This window comes from Polychytrium aggregatum, assembly GCF_025602895.1.
Source record: "Polychytrium aggregatum strain JEL109 chromosome Unknown BJ171scaffold_11, whole genome shotgun sequence".
In the NCBI taxonomy this organism is placed as follows: Eukaryota; Fungi; Chytridiomycota; class Chytridiomycetes; order Polychytriales; genus Polychytrium; species Polychytrium aggregatum.
Window position 1 is genome coordinate 679,889 of NW_026516213.1, and position 16,560 is coordinate 696,448.

Consider the following 16,560-nt stretch of genomic DNA (forward strand, 5'->3'; position numbering starts at 1 on the left):
GCTTGGAGTGCGCCAGTCCTGCCTAAATGCGCGCATGGGCGATCTGGGATCGCTGGGCTCCACCCCTTCCTGGAGCCGAAACCCTGACCGGCCTCCCAAGGACGCTTGCGCCTTCGCAGAAGCATCAAGGCCAGACATGAGGATTGGCCCGCTCCTGGCTCCGACGCAGAGACGATTGGTCTTGCATGGCGACATCATCGGCCGGCATTCGCCATCGGACCAGCATGGCTGTATCTGCCTTGTCTGCGGCGGGCAGGGTGTTTGTGCCAGGTGTTGGTGGGAAATCGCAAAAACCAGCCGCCCGCTTTGCTCGACGAACCAGCCCAGACGGACCGATTCCCACGACGGATGCGTCTGTGACACAGCCACGACACAGCCACGCACCAGCCGGCTCTGTCGCACAGGAACCAGTTCCAAACCATCGGCTCGATCCGACTGCTGGATCGATCCGACTGTGGCTCGATCCATCTCGGTCGGCCCAAAAGGTGTCAAGAGCGCCTTGCGCTCGTCATGCCTTGGACGCTCACCAGCACCTCCCGGTTCCTGCCCATCCCCGCCTGCAGGCAGACCCCATCGAGTCGACGACGCAACGCACAGGTGCGCTGGGCGCGGCACGAGGCCTCACATTGTGCCTTTGACTTTGCATTTTCTGGGTCTGGATGGCCCTTGTCCCTGTCGATGTTGCTGCTGATGCCAGGGCACCCTGGTCTCGTCGGCTTTTCTTGCACCATCGGGCGACCAGCAATCCGTCGATCAGCAAGCGTGCCTGGACTAACTACCGCCTATGATCCAGAAGCAGTGTATCTCTGCACCTCGGCAGCATGGCTTCTCCAGATGATTGGCGCGGCCAACTCGCCTCGTAAGTTCGAGGCAACACTGTCTTGTCCCCGCTGCTTGCCTGGCCTAGCTTGAAGCTGCCGGCCAGCTCGTGCGCCACCATCATGTCAACGATCAACGGATGTCTAGCAGCATATTCAAATCCTGCTTCGTCGATTCACCAGAGCCAAGCTTTGCATGAGCGAGATTCGCTGCAAGATCCAAGCCCATCGACAGGCAATCGAGAAGCACAACGACGAGATCAAGGATTTGGAGCGTCAGCTGATGTATTGTGAGCGCCAGATCCAGGAGGTACTGCCGTTGTGTTCAACCATGTGTCGCCTGCTGCCATAGTATGATTTACTGCCTCACGGCTGATGCTATTTGCGCTCACTCGCCACTTGCTCTGGCCCGCTCACGACGCCGCTTCCTGTTTCTTGACAATCAAGGTCGTCATGTCGCTTGAGAGCAATCCCTCGGCTGTCGAAAGCGCATCTGGATCTCTCGAGAAGACTGGATCGATGACTATCAAAGATCCGGCCACGGTAGCGGCAGCAATTGCTGCTGCAGATCGCTTCATCCAAGTATGGTTGTTGAGCATCAAGCTTGTCCAAGCATGGCCGGCCACTGTCCCTGAACTCCCCGTCGTGGCCATTCATGCCCCTGCTGGACTCTCTTAACCAATGCGCCTATCCTCCAGGACGATGCCTCTGAAACTCAGAGCGACTCAAAATCGGGCACCAACAAGGTCGACCCGTTGGCTCCAGCCCACCCAGATCTGGCGCAAACTGCTCCGTCCCCCAACCCCAGCCATCCCCCAAACATGCTGCCAGCCATTTCTGTACTCTCGGAAGAACAGCCGCCGTCAAGACCCCATATCCCGTTGGATTTTGTTCGAATAGCGTCGGCCCCGATCGCGGGGCTGTTTGAGAACACAGTCGATAACGAGGTCGTGGTCAAACCCACCGATACCGAGCCCGAGCTCGAGCCCGAGGCCATCAACCTCGATGCTGTCGATGTCGATGCTGTCGATGTCGAGCCCAGCCATGGTTTTAGCTCTGCCAGTATCGAGCTTGATGGTAAAGCAGCCAATCTTTTGTCGGCCAGCAGCTTCGACCCCGCTTCAAGTGCTCCAATCGGCAGTATACAGACGTCCTCGACAGCGGTGGCCAATGTAGATCGCGACGGCCCAATTTCAGCACAATCCAACACAGATGCGGATGATATAGATGTGGACGTTGAGATATATGAACCTGGAGAGCTCCCAGCCTCAGCAGCCGAGTCGTCCGACCTGCCAGAAAACGCCAGTATCACCCAAGAGCGTACATCTCAAGTGACACCGGCAACCGAAACCTCGACGCTGGTCACCATTATGTCGCTGGGGGCCACGATCGCCCCGGGAACTGCCCTTCTCGTGCCTCCCCCCTTCGACGTGTTGCTTTCGGCTCCAACTAAGCCTGCTCCCATCGATCCTACCCCCATTGAGTCTGCTCCCATCAGTCCTGCCCCCGTCGAGTCTGCTCCCATCGAGCCCATTGGTCCTCCGGTCACTCTGCTGATTCCAAGAGCGGCTTTGATGCCCGAGCTGCTGGTTCCGCCGGGGCTCGTGATCTCCGACCATTTTGCACCATCTCACAGCGTATTTGCTCCTTCACCTGCCGGCAAGGACACAAACAAGCCAGTGGGCACCGTAGATCCACATGCATCCCGCCTTACTGACGATCAACCCGCTCCTGAGACTGCCAGTACATCTGGGAACAAACCACTCAGCAACGCCATTGATGACGCTGTCGACTCTCGGGCTGCCAATCGTCCCAGCCAGCCAGCCGCAACTGTCGTCTGCGAGACCATCGGTGCCACTGGCGAGCGCTCCGTAGATTGTGCTACCAAAATTGCTCTCGACAATCCCATAGACTCCAGCTCTCTCGACGAAATCATCGACAAGTCCCTGGACGATGTTCTCGGTACAGCAAGATCGAATACACCCGGAGTCATTCCCGGTATCGGTGCCACCACAGACGTGCCGGAAGATTCAGCTGCTGCCTCAATCGATAAGGCGCCCGCCTCCTTGGCCCACGATCTTACGAGCAGTACTATCGCAGTACCGACTCCCAGCATCGTCGCAAACACCGCTGCGCCAATAGTTGGTGGATCAATCCAAGCGCCTTTGCCGCCCGCAATCAGTATTCCCCCCGATACCCTTCCGGCTAATGGCACTGCTGTCCCATCCGTACCAGCGCCCTCGGCGTTCCCAACCTTTTTGGAACACGGCTCCGATGCACCGATAAACGCACCACCAACGACAGGCTACTACGAATACGCTCTGCACCAAGCAAAATTGAGCGGCGAATGGCCTGCTTCATACCCCTCGCCAACAGATGTCCCCATCACTGGTATACGCTATCGTGAGCTTGATCAAACGGCAAAGCAGAGCATGCCTCTGGTTTCTGCGGACCCGAAAGGCTCGCTCGGTGCAATTCACAGGCCGCCCAATCAAATAGCACGGCCGTCGACCGAGTCTGGAGGCGCCGTCCCCACGTCCACGACAACAGCTCGCTCTGGACACCATTTGTCGGGTCCCAAGATCAAGATCAAGCCATTGAAGCCGTACCACCGACCGGGCCATGCTGAACCCCCCGCTGCCCGACCTTCTGTAAAGCCGCTATCTAATGCGGCGCGACCTCTGGGGACACACAAAACCGAGACTGCTTCAGCCAAACCGCCGATCGTGATCAAACTTACGGCTCAACGTCCGATCCATCGCCCCAGCGAAGTGAACACTGGAGTTCAGCAGAGACCTGTGGGCTCTCCGCAAGCACCCAAAGCCACCAATGCCAACACCAACACCAACACTGGTACTAGCATCGGTACCAGTGCCAGCACCATGCCTGTGCCCAGTGGTGGTGCGACCTCGGTGCAACTCTCGTCTCAAAGCCAGCGTCCGATAAAGCCATCTCATGATTTATCACACCACAGTCGTGTCCAGCAAAAGGACGGACCCAAGCCCGCCGATGTTCATTCAACAGTAAGTCACCATGTAGATCATGATAGAGCAGTATCCGGCAGAGCATCTATCGATTCACAGGCGGGACTCCCACCCTTGACTTAAACCATGGTTATCATAGCCTTCGAAGATTCAGTCACTCAGTCATTCGTTGCCGCCTTCAGTCAAGCACAGTGCTGCTATCACACCTCAGCGTTCACTTTCAAGCCACGGTGAAGATCCTAGCAGCGACTCTCGCTCTTCGGCTGTTTCCCAACGATCACACAGCTCACACAAAGGAAACTCGTCGACGGCACGGACACCGCCGCCCCTGGTGTCCAAGGATGTGACTGTATCTCTCGGCTCCGCAAGTAGCAGCGACAGCGATGACGGAGAGGAGCAGCTGGACTATAAAATTAAGAGAAAGGTTCGTGCGACTGTGCGCTCTATTCGAAGCACAATGGCCGACGGCCCAGGTTGACGCCCCACTACCATCTAATCGAATGCTGCCAGAGTAAATCGGATTCCGCAGTGACACCGAGCAAAAAGGTAGAGAGTATGATGTGCACATACGACCACGATGCTTCAGCACCCTCTTGTGCTCAGCACGCGCCCTGACATGACCCCTTTTGGCTCCCCGAGAAGATGAGAACTCTGGAAGAGAACATGCCCATCTTCATGACACACAGCAAATATCTGGAGGTAAGATACGACGGCTGCAGACCGATCCGCCGCTACTCTACGCACAGCATCGAAACTGCAAACGAGCCCCTGACCCCTGCCTTTCTTCAGATTATTGCCAATGCGACCAGCTCACTCTGGAGCAGCGTCTTTGGGGGTCCGATCCAAGGCGGAAATGTAGTGTTCGAGTTCCTGGACCGTGTGCACGGTAAGCAGATGGCAGTCATGCTGAGATCCTAATCAGTTGGGCCCTTGGCCAGTGATCTGTTGGTGAAAGTCCTCTGACAGCAGTCCTTGGCTAATGGCCCAAATGCATAGAAATCATCAACAACGAGGCAGTCAAGATATCCCACGAAAGCGACAAGGACGAAGATGGCGAGTAAGTGTCGGCTTGGACGACGTAGCTTGCAGCACCACGACTGCCTCAAGACATGTGTGGCCGTACTCCTGCTGGACCTGGAAAGCCCTCTGGTGGCAAGATGTGACTTTGTTTTTTTCTGGATTGGCACCGCGATCCACAGGAAAATCGAGATCTTCAATTTCACCGAAACCAACGATATGCGGGGCATCCTCACAGACCTCGTGCTTCCACATGATGCAGGTACGCTTGGCCTTTGCGGATATAACGAGGCTGTCCAGTCGCCGATTTTCACCACAATCACGGTGGGGGTTGTTTGGGGGACGATTTAGCCGGCACGATTATGCCATTGACCACCTCGCCGCTGTCATCGCTGACAGATAGCGACCAGGGAGAAGGCCGGAGGAAATCGCGATCCACAAAGTGCTGCAAGCTGCAGAACTTTATCGGCGTCGATTCGGACAAAAAGTCATTCTCACACCACGTCCACGAAGTGGCGACGAACCGGCTGCAGAACCACTGGCGCAACTACAGCGCTAACAGCAAAAGCGTCAAGACAGCAGAGCGGCTTACGATGCTCACGCTTGTTTGGGTACGCTGGCGATAGCCCTTTGGAGAGGAGGGGCTCCGGCGGTATCGATGGTATCGGATTGAGCATCAGCGTTCGGGTCCGGGTCCGGGCGAGGTGCTCACGACTCATTCTTGGACACAGATCGGTATACTCCGGATCGAAGACTTTGATATCATCATGGCTGCCATATCAACCTGTGTAAGCAAATAACTGGGCACTCGAGCTGGCATATCGCCCCCTCTACCTCTGCGATGAGGACATGTGCTTTGATAGAGCGGCCGAGCGCGACATTGTTTGGTCTGGTGTGAGCTTAGCTGACGTTCTTCGCCCACCAGCCCGCCTTCTACGACTGCCTCTTTGAAGTTTACATGTCGCTGCGCGAGCTCTGCCCCGACATGATGGCCGAGATCAACATGCTGTACCGCTACATCGGGGTGTTTCACACATACGGTCTCATCGACCGAGACAACAAGAACAGACTTCCGCTCTTCTGGATCTATGGCAAGAAGGAGATCTTGATTCGTCCGGTCGAAGACAGCGTGCGGTGCGTTTCTAGCCGGAAGTGACTCTGGCTTTCACGCTGATGCCTGCACAGAGAGGCTGGTGTATGATCGTTCATGGCCTACGGTGATACGACGACGATGTTGGCTTGCCCAGACGTGTATGGAGGACTTCCGACTGTCTGCTCCCCCCCCCCGCCTCATTTTACTCAAGCACTAAGCCTCTGCCGATTCTCAGGTACATCGGCTATATTTTCACAACCAAGGAGGAGATATTGAAGCAAACAAAGTTTCTGGAAGTGATGAGCACCAAGTTGCAGGATTTGATCAATGATGTCATCACCACCGACCGGCTCGTTTTTATGTGCAAATTTGAGCCGGTAAGTCCTGTTTGTCCGTCTGCGCTTTGGCTGGCTAGACCGAAATGTGGGGGGGGGGATGAGCGAGCGCTTTCGCATCGGAAACAGGCCATGCAATCCCACTGCTGAGCTTGGGTTTGACTTTGACAGAAAAACACAAAAGCGCAAGCCGTCGCGAATGCAACCTGTCCACTGCCGTGTTGATGAGCTGAAACCTGCTCTCATCTTGTCATTCACCCTATCTCCAAATCCACCGGGAATATACTCCCATCCACAGCGCAAGCAGTACAACCGCGATTTGATTTTGGTCAAGAACCTCATGCAAAAGGGTGGTCAGCGCATGTTCCGGACGCTCCGTAACCTTGGGTGCTTCTACGACTCCTCGGATAACGACACTACCAGCCCTTGCACTAAGAGTCGGCACATCTGCACCACAGACACGGGCAAGTTGTGGCTCAAGCAGCCGTCCATTGCAAGATTGCTGTCTGAAACAGCATCTCGGGACACAGTTCCCGACTCCGACACAATATGCATGATCTCTTGGCTGATATTCGGACGTTGCATCTGCCCCTCCCTCTTTCCAGTCCAGAGGTTCCGAAACAAAATCCAAACGCTGGACACCCAGACAGGCATCAAGTTCGACAGTGAGTGCGGTATCTGGATGTTTCTGTCGTTTTGCGCCTTCTTCGAGCCCAGTTTCTCGATCCTACACATTCTTCTCGAGAAGCATGAGCAGTACAGACGGTTCAAGAGGTTCCTGACGCAGCATGGTTCGTATCACATCATGTATATGAGGGGGGGGGATCGCAGCCGCAATCGTATGTACTGCTATGAAATCGTCGAAACGATCGTATGCTCCCTTTCGTTTGCAATTTTGAGAAACCATTCGTGCTGAGCGTCGCTGACGAGCTCCAACCCATGGATTCCCAATGACAGATATCATCCACAAAGCTGAAAAGATCGATGCGCATAACACCGTCGTGATCGACAGCGAGGGTAAACTGCTCAAGCTGTAGTCTTCAGGCGACTGGGTCGTTGGTGTCAAGTCAGCCCTTCTCGTGATTATGGGATAGTATGTCATGCGATTGGTGCCGTAGCCAACGGCTCAGCACAATTTGGCTATCCACCGTGCAGTGCAGTGGAGTGCATCTGGGGAAGGCAAACCCGGTAGGGTGGCTGCAGCCAAGCAACACCAGTATATCAGCTTGGTATTGTTGTTTCAATAGGCCATGTATTTGTTGGGACATATGGCCCACATGTATCGAAACAACGGTCGGGAACAAGGGAGAAGGCGCACGATGGCGCTTGGCTTTCATCGCGGGAAGGGAGGAGAAAGTGCAGTCAATAGGATTGCGAAGGCTTTGCTGTTCGCAAGGAGAGAGAGAGGGAGAGAGAGAGAGAGAGAGAGAGAGAAAGTAGGGATGGGATGGGAATAATCAAGAGTGAAGGCGAGAGAGCGAACGAGAGAGCTCCTCAAATGGAGGCATGGGCGGAACACCAAGAGGTGGATCAAAGGCCGGCCCGATGCTATCCGGACGTGCGCACCGGAGGGGAGAGTGAAGGTTGGAGATCAAGAGAAGCTTGAATTATGGCGACGGGGAAGCAGGACGTTGTGCAGGGGGATGGTGGATGATCCAGCGCAGGAAGAAGCCTTGGGGCCCTATGATGCTTGCCGACTACACGTCAGACCTCCAGTGTATGCCTCACGGCTTCAAAGATCGATCCGCGGCGGAGTAATGGGAGGTTGACATGGGCAATCGGCCAAGAAAAGGGTCCGGCCAGGCAGGAACCGATCCGAACAAAGGCAGTTGGGATCGCTGGCTCAGTGGTTTTTGGCCAAAGAGACCCCGGTGCCTTGACGCTGGTTCTGGACCCACTTGGCCATGGTGTTGAGCCCATCGGCCACCAGGAGTGTGACCATGGCATGCGGAGCGATGCGGACGTAGTAGGTGCCAAAGCCGCGATAGAAGGCGAGCGGGCCTTCGGTCCTCAGAACCTTGAAGAAGCAGTCAATCGAGCCGGCGTACAGGGGCACCTGGCCAGGGACCTTGCGCTGCTTCTGCAGGCGAGTCTTGATGAAGTCGAAGGGCAGCGACAGGAACGAGGCAAAGAAGCCGGCGATAGCGGACGCGCCAAAGGTTGCAGAGGCAGAGGGGCCGAAATAGCCCTCGAGTCTGCTCTTGGCTTCCGAGTAGCTGGATATCAAGGAGAGTGACAGGAGCAAAAGGATGGTCAGACATGGCTTGCCCAGATGCTGGCTGCGGGTTGCGGTATGGTGTGGTGCGCCGAATCATGCTGGTCGCTCCAAGATGGCCGAGTCGCGCGACCAGCGGCATATCCACGACCAGGCACTTACGTGGAAAGCATGCCGACGTTGAGAGCCATGGCACGAACCACTGTCGGGCCCGCACCACCCCACAGGGCCAGGACACCCTCTTCACGAGCGATGCGGGAAAGGGCGTTGAGTACGCCGGTATAGTTGCTGCGTTTGGCGGGCTCCAGCAGTCCGTCGGCCTGCATGCGGATGAGGGCCAGATCGCAAGGGTTGCCGATCATGGCGCCAAGACCACCTGCCGCCAAACCGGCGACGGCCCTCTGGGCGAATGTGATGGGCTGGTCGCCGTTCTTCTCCTTAGCATAGGCAATGAAGGTGTTGAAGAGGCCCATTCGTGCTGTCGTGTACGTGGCCTGGATGGCGAGATCAGAAGAACAGGCGTTTTAACGAACGGCCTCGCTCCGATTGCGCCTGCAACCGCAGCCGCAAGTACTCTGCTCATGCAGCCCCCTGAGGATTTGCTCGCGGATCCAGCGGCGGGGCGTAAATGACAGCCAATGTCATACCTGTCGCAGCAGACCCGCCGAGAGACCGCTGTAGAGGGTAAAGATGGACTCGCTGCGGATGACCTGGGCCGCCATGGCGATTGGGTTGGTGGACGAGCCCTTGGACAGCAGTTGGATTCGGACTTTGATAAAATCGATGGGCTGGATGACGGCGGTGGCGACCATGCCCGACAGACCGCCGAACACGAAAGGCTGGGCAGCGCTCCAAGCAGAGACAAGGGAAGGGGAGTCGGACTTCATGGTAATACGATGGTTTGGGGGCAAGAAAGCAGGATCAGGGGAGCGGTCGTGGAGGACGCTGGAAAGACAGACAGAAGGAGGGCACAAGAAGAAGAGGTCGGTAGAGGTCGGTAGAGGTCGGTAGAGGTCGGTAGCGGGTATAGAAGATTCGTTAGCCGGGTTGAACTCTGGGATCCAGCAACGAGAGTCGCGAGCCAGGAATTAGGACCAAAAAAGTGGAGTCTGGTGAAGGCAGACAAAGTAGGCGTTGCGCCTAGAGGAGGGAGAAGGGGGGGTATTACGAGGTTGGGTATTAACGCTCGTCGGGTGCTGCTCGAGATGGGCAGACAGAGGGGGGGGGAGTATAAAGGCCTCTGGGGGGGGGCCAATGGCTATGAGGTCTCTCGCCGAAGCGCGGATGCAGAGGCCGAGCAGGAACAGGAAAGGATCGCAGGAAAGGATCGGAAGGCCTACCGGGAGCAGCGATTTATCTCTTATCGAGTTTCGGCTTGGGGCTTATCGGGTTGGGACCCCGGAAGGGTGGCTGCAATGGAACGGCGGCTTATCGGACCCGGTTGGGGTGCAGACGGTGGACGCACAGGAGCGTTCGCGATCAGCCAATGCTGCCGGAGACACAGTGGCAGGAGATGGAGGAGCACACAGCGAGGCGGATGTGCGGGCTGCACCATAAGAGAGAGGGGGGGGGAGGATGCAGGTGGTTGGTCTCATGGTCAGTACGGGAAGTGGACGAAGAGGCTCGTGCATGGCGGGTGGTGGTCGCTTGAAGGAGCACCGAGCCGGAACGGACGGATGGGCCGGCATGGCTGAGCAGCATATTCACCCGAAGGTGCTTCTGCTGCTGTTGTCACCGACGGCTGCACGCTAACACATCCAGACGCCCCGCATCATCGTCGACCTGTGCAACTGCATCGTCATCGACTTGTGTGTCTGCATCGTGGTTGACTTGTGCGTCTGCACAGCGAGACCGGCCACACCGATGTTGGCACACAAGTGCCGGCACAGGTTCTCACGCACCTCGTTCGGGTCCGGAAGCGTAGGAAGCCCACCAAGTAACAGCGGATGAGCAGAGGAAGCGGAAGAGGAAGCGGAAGAGGAAGAGGCAGAGACAGAGGGCGGTGTGCACCAGGGCGAAGGCGGCCCAGGGATTTTATATGGCAGGCAGGCAGACAGGCTCATGGGCATGGCCCCGTCCGCCCGCGGGCCCTCCCGGCGGGGCCCCCAAGGTCTGGAGGAGGGCCTCCGGTTGGTGGCCTGTGCAGCAAAGGAGCCGCATGGCCCAGACCCAAAAGAAGCAGCCGAGCCGGTGTGCTCCTGACCACCGGGTGGAGGGCGCGTGGGCATGCAGACGACATGGAGTGTGCGGGCGCCGCCGACATCCGTCGAGGAATGCTGCCAGCGGATGCGAGCGTCGACCGATAAGATCGGGTATCGATCGGGGAGGGGGAGCAGCACGGACCTTGGCGGGAATCCAGCGGGGAGAAGTGCCCTGGCGGGATCGAGGTTGGCGGGAGGGGTCCGGGCTGGGGAAGTATGAACAAATGCGTTGCCGCGAGGACATTGGTGTCCGGGGATATACCAGCATTTGATGTTGTCGGGCATTTGATGTTGTCAGGCATTTGATATTAGCTCTGGCTCTGGTGTCGAACAATCGGTGCTCGGAGGCGGCGCAGCTCCTTCCATGTCGGGTGTCATATCACATCGCATCATAATGCACATTGCACATTGCACAGTGCCACGGCCCCGCCAGGATCATATCGCATCACATCGATGCGATATCGTGTTGCCGAACGTCTTATCGCGCCGCCCGGTGCGGCATATCCTCTCTGCAGACCGCAGACCGCAGACCGCCCTCTGACCAAAGGCTTGCTCACTGCGTGTCAGCGGTGCCGTCGTTGCAGTTCGCCGTTGCGGCACCGTCGCTGACATCCCCGCCCTCTGCCCAAGATGCCCTCACAAACCACCCATCATCTCGTGCTGTCTCCTGCAGTTTCCCGAACGGCACCACCACGGCCTCTTCGGCACGACCGCACAGCCGGCGTCCTATCCGCCCCGCAGCGCAGTCTACATCGATGTCGTCACAGCGTCCGTCGTATCTGTCGCCGACACAGCCGCGCCAGACATGCAATCATGACACCGCGGCCCCGGCGCCTTGTTGCTCGGCCGCGCCGGACATGGCTCACACTGTCCACCAGGGCCCTCGATACCTCCCATCGGCCGTCATCTACCTCATCTGCCCCTCTGCCATCATCTGTCCCCGTCTGCCATTGCCTGCCGGCGACCCTCTCCACCGCCATCTGCTGCCATCTGCTGCCGACATCTGCGCTCGCCTCCCGGGGCTGCTGTCGCCCCCTTCCGGCCGCTGGGCTGGCTGGCGCTCCTTTGCTCGCTTGCTCTCCTCCCCAAATGCCCCTCCACGCCACCGTGCTGCCCTCTTTTGGTAGCCTGTTCGTCTTGGTGCGCTGTCCATTCCCGGTCTGCTACATGTCCCTCCCCCCCAATCCTCTGGCGTATTTCCATATACGTAGCGCTGCTCCGGCGCTTCCAGCCCGTGCCTATCTCGCCTCGGGGACGAGCCCGCTGCCTTCCTATCTTCGAGCCGGCGACGGTCTCCGATCTGCGCTGACCTCCTGCCTCTTTTGGGCAGCGTCGGCGGTGCAGGCGGGCTCGGCGAGCTTGGCGAGCTCGGCGCTGCGTCGGTTCTTCCCTCGGTCTAGGCTCGAGGTGGGAGCAGCCCAGAGCCGTTCGATGCGACATGGTCAGGCAGCATCCTGATGGAGCATCCTGATGGAGCATCTTCTGGGCCACGGGGTCAATGCCGGGCCAGTTGCGCACAATCGAGGCTGTCGTCGCAGCCATGGGCTGGTCTGCTCAGACACGATCTTCTGGACCAACACCAGGCTCAGACTCGCAGCCCTGCGATAGAACTGCACAAGCGTCTGGCGTTTCCAACCCGCTCGTTGCCGTGCCTGATTCGCCCGGAGGGATACGTGGCGCTGCAATGTGGCGCTGCACAGTATCACGTGCACAGGACTGGATGCAATCGAGCTGGATCGAATGCAGTCGGCCTGGATCGAATGGCTCCAGTCCCAAATTAGTGTCGCACCGCACGTGATGCGTGCACGACCCGTGTGCGACGGCGCTGGTCACCGTGCGTCTCCCTCGCTCGTCGTCTTGCATCCACCGCCGCCAACGACACCCCCAGAGCCCGCTGCTCTCTGTCCAGCTCTGCTCCGCCCGTCCTGCCTGTCTGCTGTGCAGCTATGACCTACCAGAAATACGTCTTTGTCGGGGACGAGCAGTCGGGAAAGTCGGCGCTGATCCAGCGGTACCTCAAGGATATCTTTGACGAGGTATGTGGCCTGCTCTTCCCTCCCCTGAGCCATCCGAGAAGCAGGCTTGCTTTTTGCCGCTTGCTTTTTGTCGCTTGCTTTTTGCTGCTTGCTGCCGCTTTCTGTCGTCTGTCGACATCCCTGCCGCCAAGTATTCGGCCCTCTGCTTGGGATGCATCGGGCAAGAGTCATGCAGCTTGACCTCTGAGGCTATGCCGCATCCGCTGCCAGCGCTCTCCTGATTCGTTGCTCTCGTTCCTGACGGAATCCAATATCCCCAGGTTCATGTACCCACAGTCAGCGACTCGTTTTTCGACTCGGATGGATCCGAGATGTGTGATACCTCGGGCTCGGCAGAGTTTGACCGTCTGCGCCCGTTTTCGTATGACCGGGTCAGCGCCTGGGTGGTGTGCTATGCTGTCGACAACCATATGTCGCTCCAGACCGTCCAGGAGAAGGTGAGTTTCGATAGAGCAAGAGGCAAGCTGGTCCGAGGCTGCGACTGCACGGGCGCTGGGAGGGACGTTGCTGCTCGAGTTGCTGGACTCGGCTGGGTGTGCTGGCATTGCTATGTGCAGAGACCGAGACGGCGCAGCATGAGGACGTCTCGAGTCAGCACACGAAGCATGCTCTCTCTGTTCTGACCCACCGGATCTTCCCCATCGGTGTCTGCCTTCCATCCCCCCCCCCACCACGTCGGTGAACAGTGGGTTCCCGAAATCCGATACTTTGCCCCCACCATTCCGCTCATTCTGGTCGCTTGCAAGGCGGACCTGCGGGACTCGCCCGAGGTGGCTGCGTCGCTGGCCAAGCTGAACCAGAAGCTTATTTCGACCCAGGAGGGCGTCAAGGTCGCCAAGGACATCAAAGCCTTCAAGTTTGTGGAATGCTCCGCCAAAACCGGCCATGGGATCCACGTAGTCTTTGACAACCTGGCCACTGACTACAGTCAATTCGAGCTTATGGACCTGGACGAGGCTGCCACGCCTCTGTCGCCGACTGGCCAGTCGCCATTCTCCTCCAAGGCCGGCGGTGTGCAGACTGGGGGGACGCCGTACGATGCCAAGCTCACGGGTCGAAAGAAAATGAATCGCATCAGCAAGCAGCTGGAGATTCGCCGGTCGACCTCCTCGGTTCTTGAGGCACATTCGCGCCGACAGAGCACTCTTGCCTCGAGCATCACATCGTACTCGGATGACGACGACGACGACGATGAGGGCTCCTATACCGATCGCTCGTATACCGACGACGGTAACTCGGCGGATCAGCAGTCGGTCTACTCGGGCTCGATCCATCCCTCGGAGCTGGAGTCGGGCCATCCGTCAATGCCCAGGGGCAAGGCCCGAGGCCCACGACCCGTCAGCCGCAACTCGTCCTTTACGTCCCACAGTCGCTACTCGCAGTACTCAGTTCACGAAGAGATCAAGGAGGCTGAGGAGGAAGAAGACGAGGACATGGATACGGCGCAGGTTCCCGATGAGGAGGACGCTGCCACACATCTGCTGCATGACGAAGCGGCTGTGCCGGCTGTGCCAGCGCCCGCGGCTGCCGACGACAAGCCGAGCGATGCCGTGCCCCTCACCGAGTCGGCGATCAGCCCCGAGCCGCCTGCCTTCCAGCCCACCAAGGAGACCAGCCGCGCGCACGAGGGCGGCGTCAATTCGTTCGACAGTACGCATTCACGCATCCGCTTGACGGCGACAAGAAGTACAACCTGGAACCGGAGTGGCCTGCGGACCAAGTCCAGGTCCCTGTCGGGGGCGTAAACCTGACACAGCCGCCACCTCCACCACAGGGCGGCGGATGCTGCACCATTCTTTAGTCTTAGTTTTAGTTTTAGTTTTAGTTTTAGTTTTAGTTTTAGTTCTTGTTGTGTGGGTGGGAGCGATACTGCGGCTCTCCCTGTCCTGGCCGCTGATTCTGCTTGGGTGCTTGTTTTTCTATCCTGAATCCGGGGCGCCTTGCTCGCCCCTTCCCACATGTTCTCTCTCTCTCTCTCTCTCTCTCTCATTGCTGCTGTTGCCGCCTTGCTTGCACTCCATCATTTGCCAGTATTCTTTTGTCGTCCCGCCCATATCTGCTTATTTGTTCTCGCTCTCTATTATTTATTTGCTCGGCAGTGCTCATGATGCTGCACTTGCGCACCCTTCCACCCTTCTCTGGGACGCATCCGATATACTGAACTCTTGGGCAGGGAGGCTCACCGCATCCGCTTCGCGCTGGTTTCTCCTTCGCGTGCCTCTGTTCTGTGGTTTTGTCCCTTTGCGTCGATGCCGTCCATATCTTTATAAACCAGTAGATTCGACGACAGCAAAGGTGCATCGCGCTCAACCTCACCGACCAGCTGTCGACTCGGTTGGTCTGTCCATCCCTGCGCGGAGAGTGAAGTGGGTTCCAAACACAACTGCGATGTATTCACGCACTCGCTACCACGAGTACACTCACACTTACACATACATACGCACCAACAAACGCCTCGAACATGAGGGAGGACATGTCCGTAACAGCCAGACAGTTCGCAATCGTAGATTCCGGCTGCTGAAGATTCACGATTCTCGCTCCCTTTGATCACGATGAGTATTCATCCCGTTCTCTCCTCGTCGATGTTCCAGTGCTGTGTTTCGCTTCTGAAACTCATAAATCATCAAAGGGGCAGTCGGAGCCGTTGATGGCGGTGCAGGACAGGATGGCGGAACGAGCAACGGCCTTCGACATGGACTCGGGGACGTTGGCGCGAAGGGACTGTTTCGGGCGAGGTTGTTGGTCCCATGACAGGTGAGGTTTTCGTTTGACGGGAGCGCGAGTATGTGTCGTGTGTCGGCCAGAGGTGCCATAGTGACAGATGTAGGTCCGGCCGATTCGTGGACGTAGTCGGTGTCCAAATCAGACAGTTTCCCAGAGGGATATCGAGGAGTTGCGCACCAGAGGGGATTCACGTTCCGATCCATGCAGACGTTGCGATTTGTTTGACACCGAAAGAGAACCAAAGACGTCAGCGGGCTGTCAAATATAAAAGAAGATTGGGAGGATCTATATCCGCCAGGCTGTGTTGATGGGATCATGCAACAGTCCGCCTCTGCTGTCACACTTCCGGTGCTGGGCAGCTTCAGCTCGAGCACATACGCTGGCAGAGGAAAAGCCTCCGATTCCCGAGAAGGACTGAGGTAACGAGCCAAGGCCGGACTGTGAGGGCATCGAACCAGGCTGGGCGCTGGAGGCCGTGTGGTGGGATTGGGCAAATCGGGCGCCGCTAGAGGCGGCAGGAGCAGGAGCAGACGCAGGGCGTCCGCTGCGGCATCCAGCACGGGCAGAGCTTCGTAATGAGGATAATCGAATCATGGCTTCTTTGGGTTGAATAGGAGTTTGTTGCTGGTCGAGCCCAGGGAGTAGGTCTGTATCTCGATGCTGTTGCAAGTTTGATTGGAGAGACGGGAGGGAGGACCGATTTCGATCAGAGGGAGGGGGATGAGTGAGATGAGAGCGAAAACCATGTCGCTGGAGTTGCCGCATTCAGATGGTGGTCGGCAGAGGCGATCGTTGAAGCTGAGATGCCTCGTGTCGCTGGTGCAAGGACGAGGAAACATGCTCGGAGGGAGGGAGGTCGTGGGACACAAGTCCCAGACGACGCTTACCACAGAGTCAGCGATGCAGATGTGTCAGGCGGATCTACTGGATGCGACGGCCAAGGCGATCTTGGCTTGGCTTTGGCTTGTCTTGCAAAGGAAGGGAGCGAGAACGGAGGGGATGGCAAAGGCGGGCCTGTTGCAGACGATGCCAAGAAGCTGCGATACGGCTCTGGGACGAGAAAAAGCAAAAATCGGAGCGGCCCAGATCGACCCACAAAAAAAGTTGCTGGCGCTTGTGAAAGGCAGAAACGCGGGT

At 57.7% G+C, this 16,560-nt stretch overlaps 4 protein-coding genes across 4 annotated transcripts; 2 read left to right on the forward strand and 2 right to left on the reverse strand.

The window, feature by feature from the left end:
• Positions 1 to 520: 520 nt before the first annotated feature.
• On the forward strand, positions 521 to 7,499 carry BJ171DRAFT_497878 (uncharacterized protein). The gene is made up of 18 exons (XM_053110314.1): positions 521 to 597; positions 794 to 859; positions 1,002 to 1,128; positions 1,266 to 1,400; positions 1,517 to 3,841; positions 3,942 to 4,226; positions 4,313 to 4,348; positions 4,445 to 4,501; positions 4,592 to 4,688; positions 4,799 to 4,859; positions 5,002 to 5,081; positions 5,219 to 5,430; positions 5,551 to 5,607; positions 5,745 to 5,953; positions 6,148 to 6,289; positions 6,546 to 6,711; positions 6,853 to 7,038; positions 7,205 to 7,499. Exons 2-18 carry the CDS (start codon positions 822 to 824, stop codon positions 7,282 to 7,284), a joined length of 4,293 nt encoding a protein of 1,430 aa, XP_052968533.1. The 5' UTR covers positions 521 to 597; positions 794 to 821; the 3' UTR covers positions 7,285 to 7,499.
• Positions 7,500 to 7,939: 440 nt separating this feature from the next.
• Positions 7,940 to 9,707, reverse strand: BJ171DRAFT_30755 (mitochondrial carrier domain-containing protein). Its single transcript, XM_053107042.1, has 3 exons — positions 9,110 to 9,707; positions 8,625 to 8,956; positions 7,940 to 8,463 (listed from the first exon to the last, which is right to left on the reverse strand). The coding sequence occupies exons 1-3, from the start codon at positions 9,347 to 9,349 to the stop codon at positions 8,091 to 8,093; spliced, it is 945 nt and encodes a 314-aa protein (XP_052968534.1). The 5' UTR covers positions 9,350 to 9,707; the 3' UTR covers positions 7,940 to 8,090.
• Positions 9,708 to 12,407: 2,700 nt separating this feature from the next.
• On the forward strand, positions 12,408 to 14,565 carry BJ171DRAFT_30830 (P-loop containing nucleoside triphosphate hydrolase protein). Its single transcript, XM_053107054.1, has 3 exons — positions 12,408 to 12,699; positions 12,960 to 13,136; positions 13,386 to 14,565. Exons 1-3 carry the CDS (start codon positions 12,610 to 12,612, stop codon positions 14,442 to 14,444), a joined length of 1,326 nt encoding a protein of 441 aa, XP_052968535.1. The 5' UTR covers positions 12,408 to 12,609; the 3' UTR covers positions 14,445 to 14,565.
• Positions 14,566 to 14,973: 408 nt separating this feature from the next.
• Positions 14,974 to 16,507, reverse strand: BJ171DRAFT_566782 (uncharacterized protein). Its single transcript, XM_053113435.1, has 3 exons — positions 16,311 to 16,507; positions 15,802 to 16,083; positions 14,974 to 15,420 (listed from the first exon to the last, which is right to left on the reverse strand). Exons 2-3 carry the CDS (start codon positions 16,015 to 16,017, stop codon positions 15,313 to 15,315), a joined length of 324 nt encoding a protein of 107 aa, XP_052968536.1. The 5' UTR covers positions 16,018 to 16,083; positions 16,311 to 16,507; the 3' UTR covers positions 14,974 to 15,312.
• Positions 16,508 to 16,560: the final 53 nt, after the last annotated feature.

What these genes read in the sequence shown, in the direction of transcription:
- BJ171DRAFT_497878 (XM_053110314.1), top strand. Translation starts at nt 822, where the DNA reads ATGGCTTCTCCAGATGATTGGCGCGGCCAACTCGCCTC. An exon ending in CACACAGCAAATATCTGGAG is followed by an intron (nt 4,502 to 4,591) that starts GTAAGATACGAC and finishes GCCTTTCTTCAG; the next exon opens with ATTATTGCCAATGCGACCAG. An exon ending in TTATGTGCAAATTTGAGCCG is followed by an intron (nt 6,290 to 6,545) that starts GTAAGTCCTGTT and finishes TCCCATCCACAG; the next exon opens with CGCAAGCAGTACAACCGCGA.
- BJ171DRAFT_566782 (XM_053113435.1), bottom strand. Translation starts at nt 16,017, where the DNA reads ATGATTCGATTATCCTCATTACGAAGCTCTGCCCGTGCTGGATGCCGC. An exon ending in GAGGCTTTTCCTCTGCCAGC is followed by an intron (nt 15,421 to 15,801) that starts GTATGTGCTCGA and finishes CGCCCGAAACAG; the next exon opens with TCCCTTCGCGCCAACGTCCC.
- BJ171DRAFT_30830 (XM_053107054.1), top strand. Translation starts at nt 12,610, where the DNA reads ATGACCTACCAGAAATACGTCTTTGTCGGGGACGAGCAGTCGGGAAAG. An exon ending in TCAAGGATATCTTTGACGAG is followed by an intron (nt 12,700 to 12,959) that starts GTATGTGGCCTG and finishes CAATATCCCCAG; the next exon opens with GTTCATGTACCCACAGTCAG. An exon ending in TCCAGACCGTCCAGGAGAAG is followed by an intron (nt 13,137 to 13,385) that starts GTGAGTTTCGAT and finishes GTCGGTGAACAG; the next exon opens with TGGGTTCCCGAAATCCGATA.
- BJ171DRAFT_30755 (XM_053107042.1), bottom strand. Translation starts at nt 9,349, where the DNA reads ATGAAGTCCGACTCCCCTTCCCTTGTCTCTGCTTGGAGCGCTGCCCAG. An exon ending in CGGCGGGTCTGCTGCGACAG is followed by an intron (nt 8,957 to 9,109) that starts GTATGACATTGG and finishes CTCGCCATCCAG; the next exon opens with GCCACGTACACGACAGCACG. An exon ending in AACGTCGGCATGCTTTCCAC is followed by an intron (nt 8,464 to 8,624) that starts GTAAGTGCCTGG and finishes CTTGATATCCAG; the next exon opens with CTACTCGGAAGCCAAGAGCA.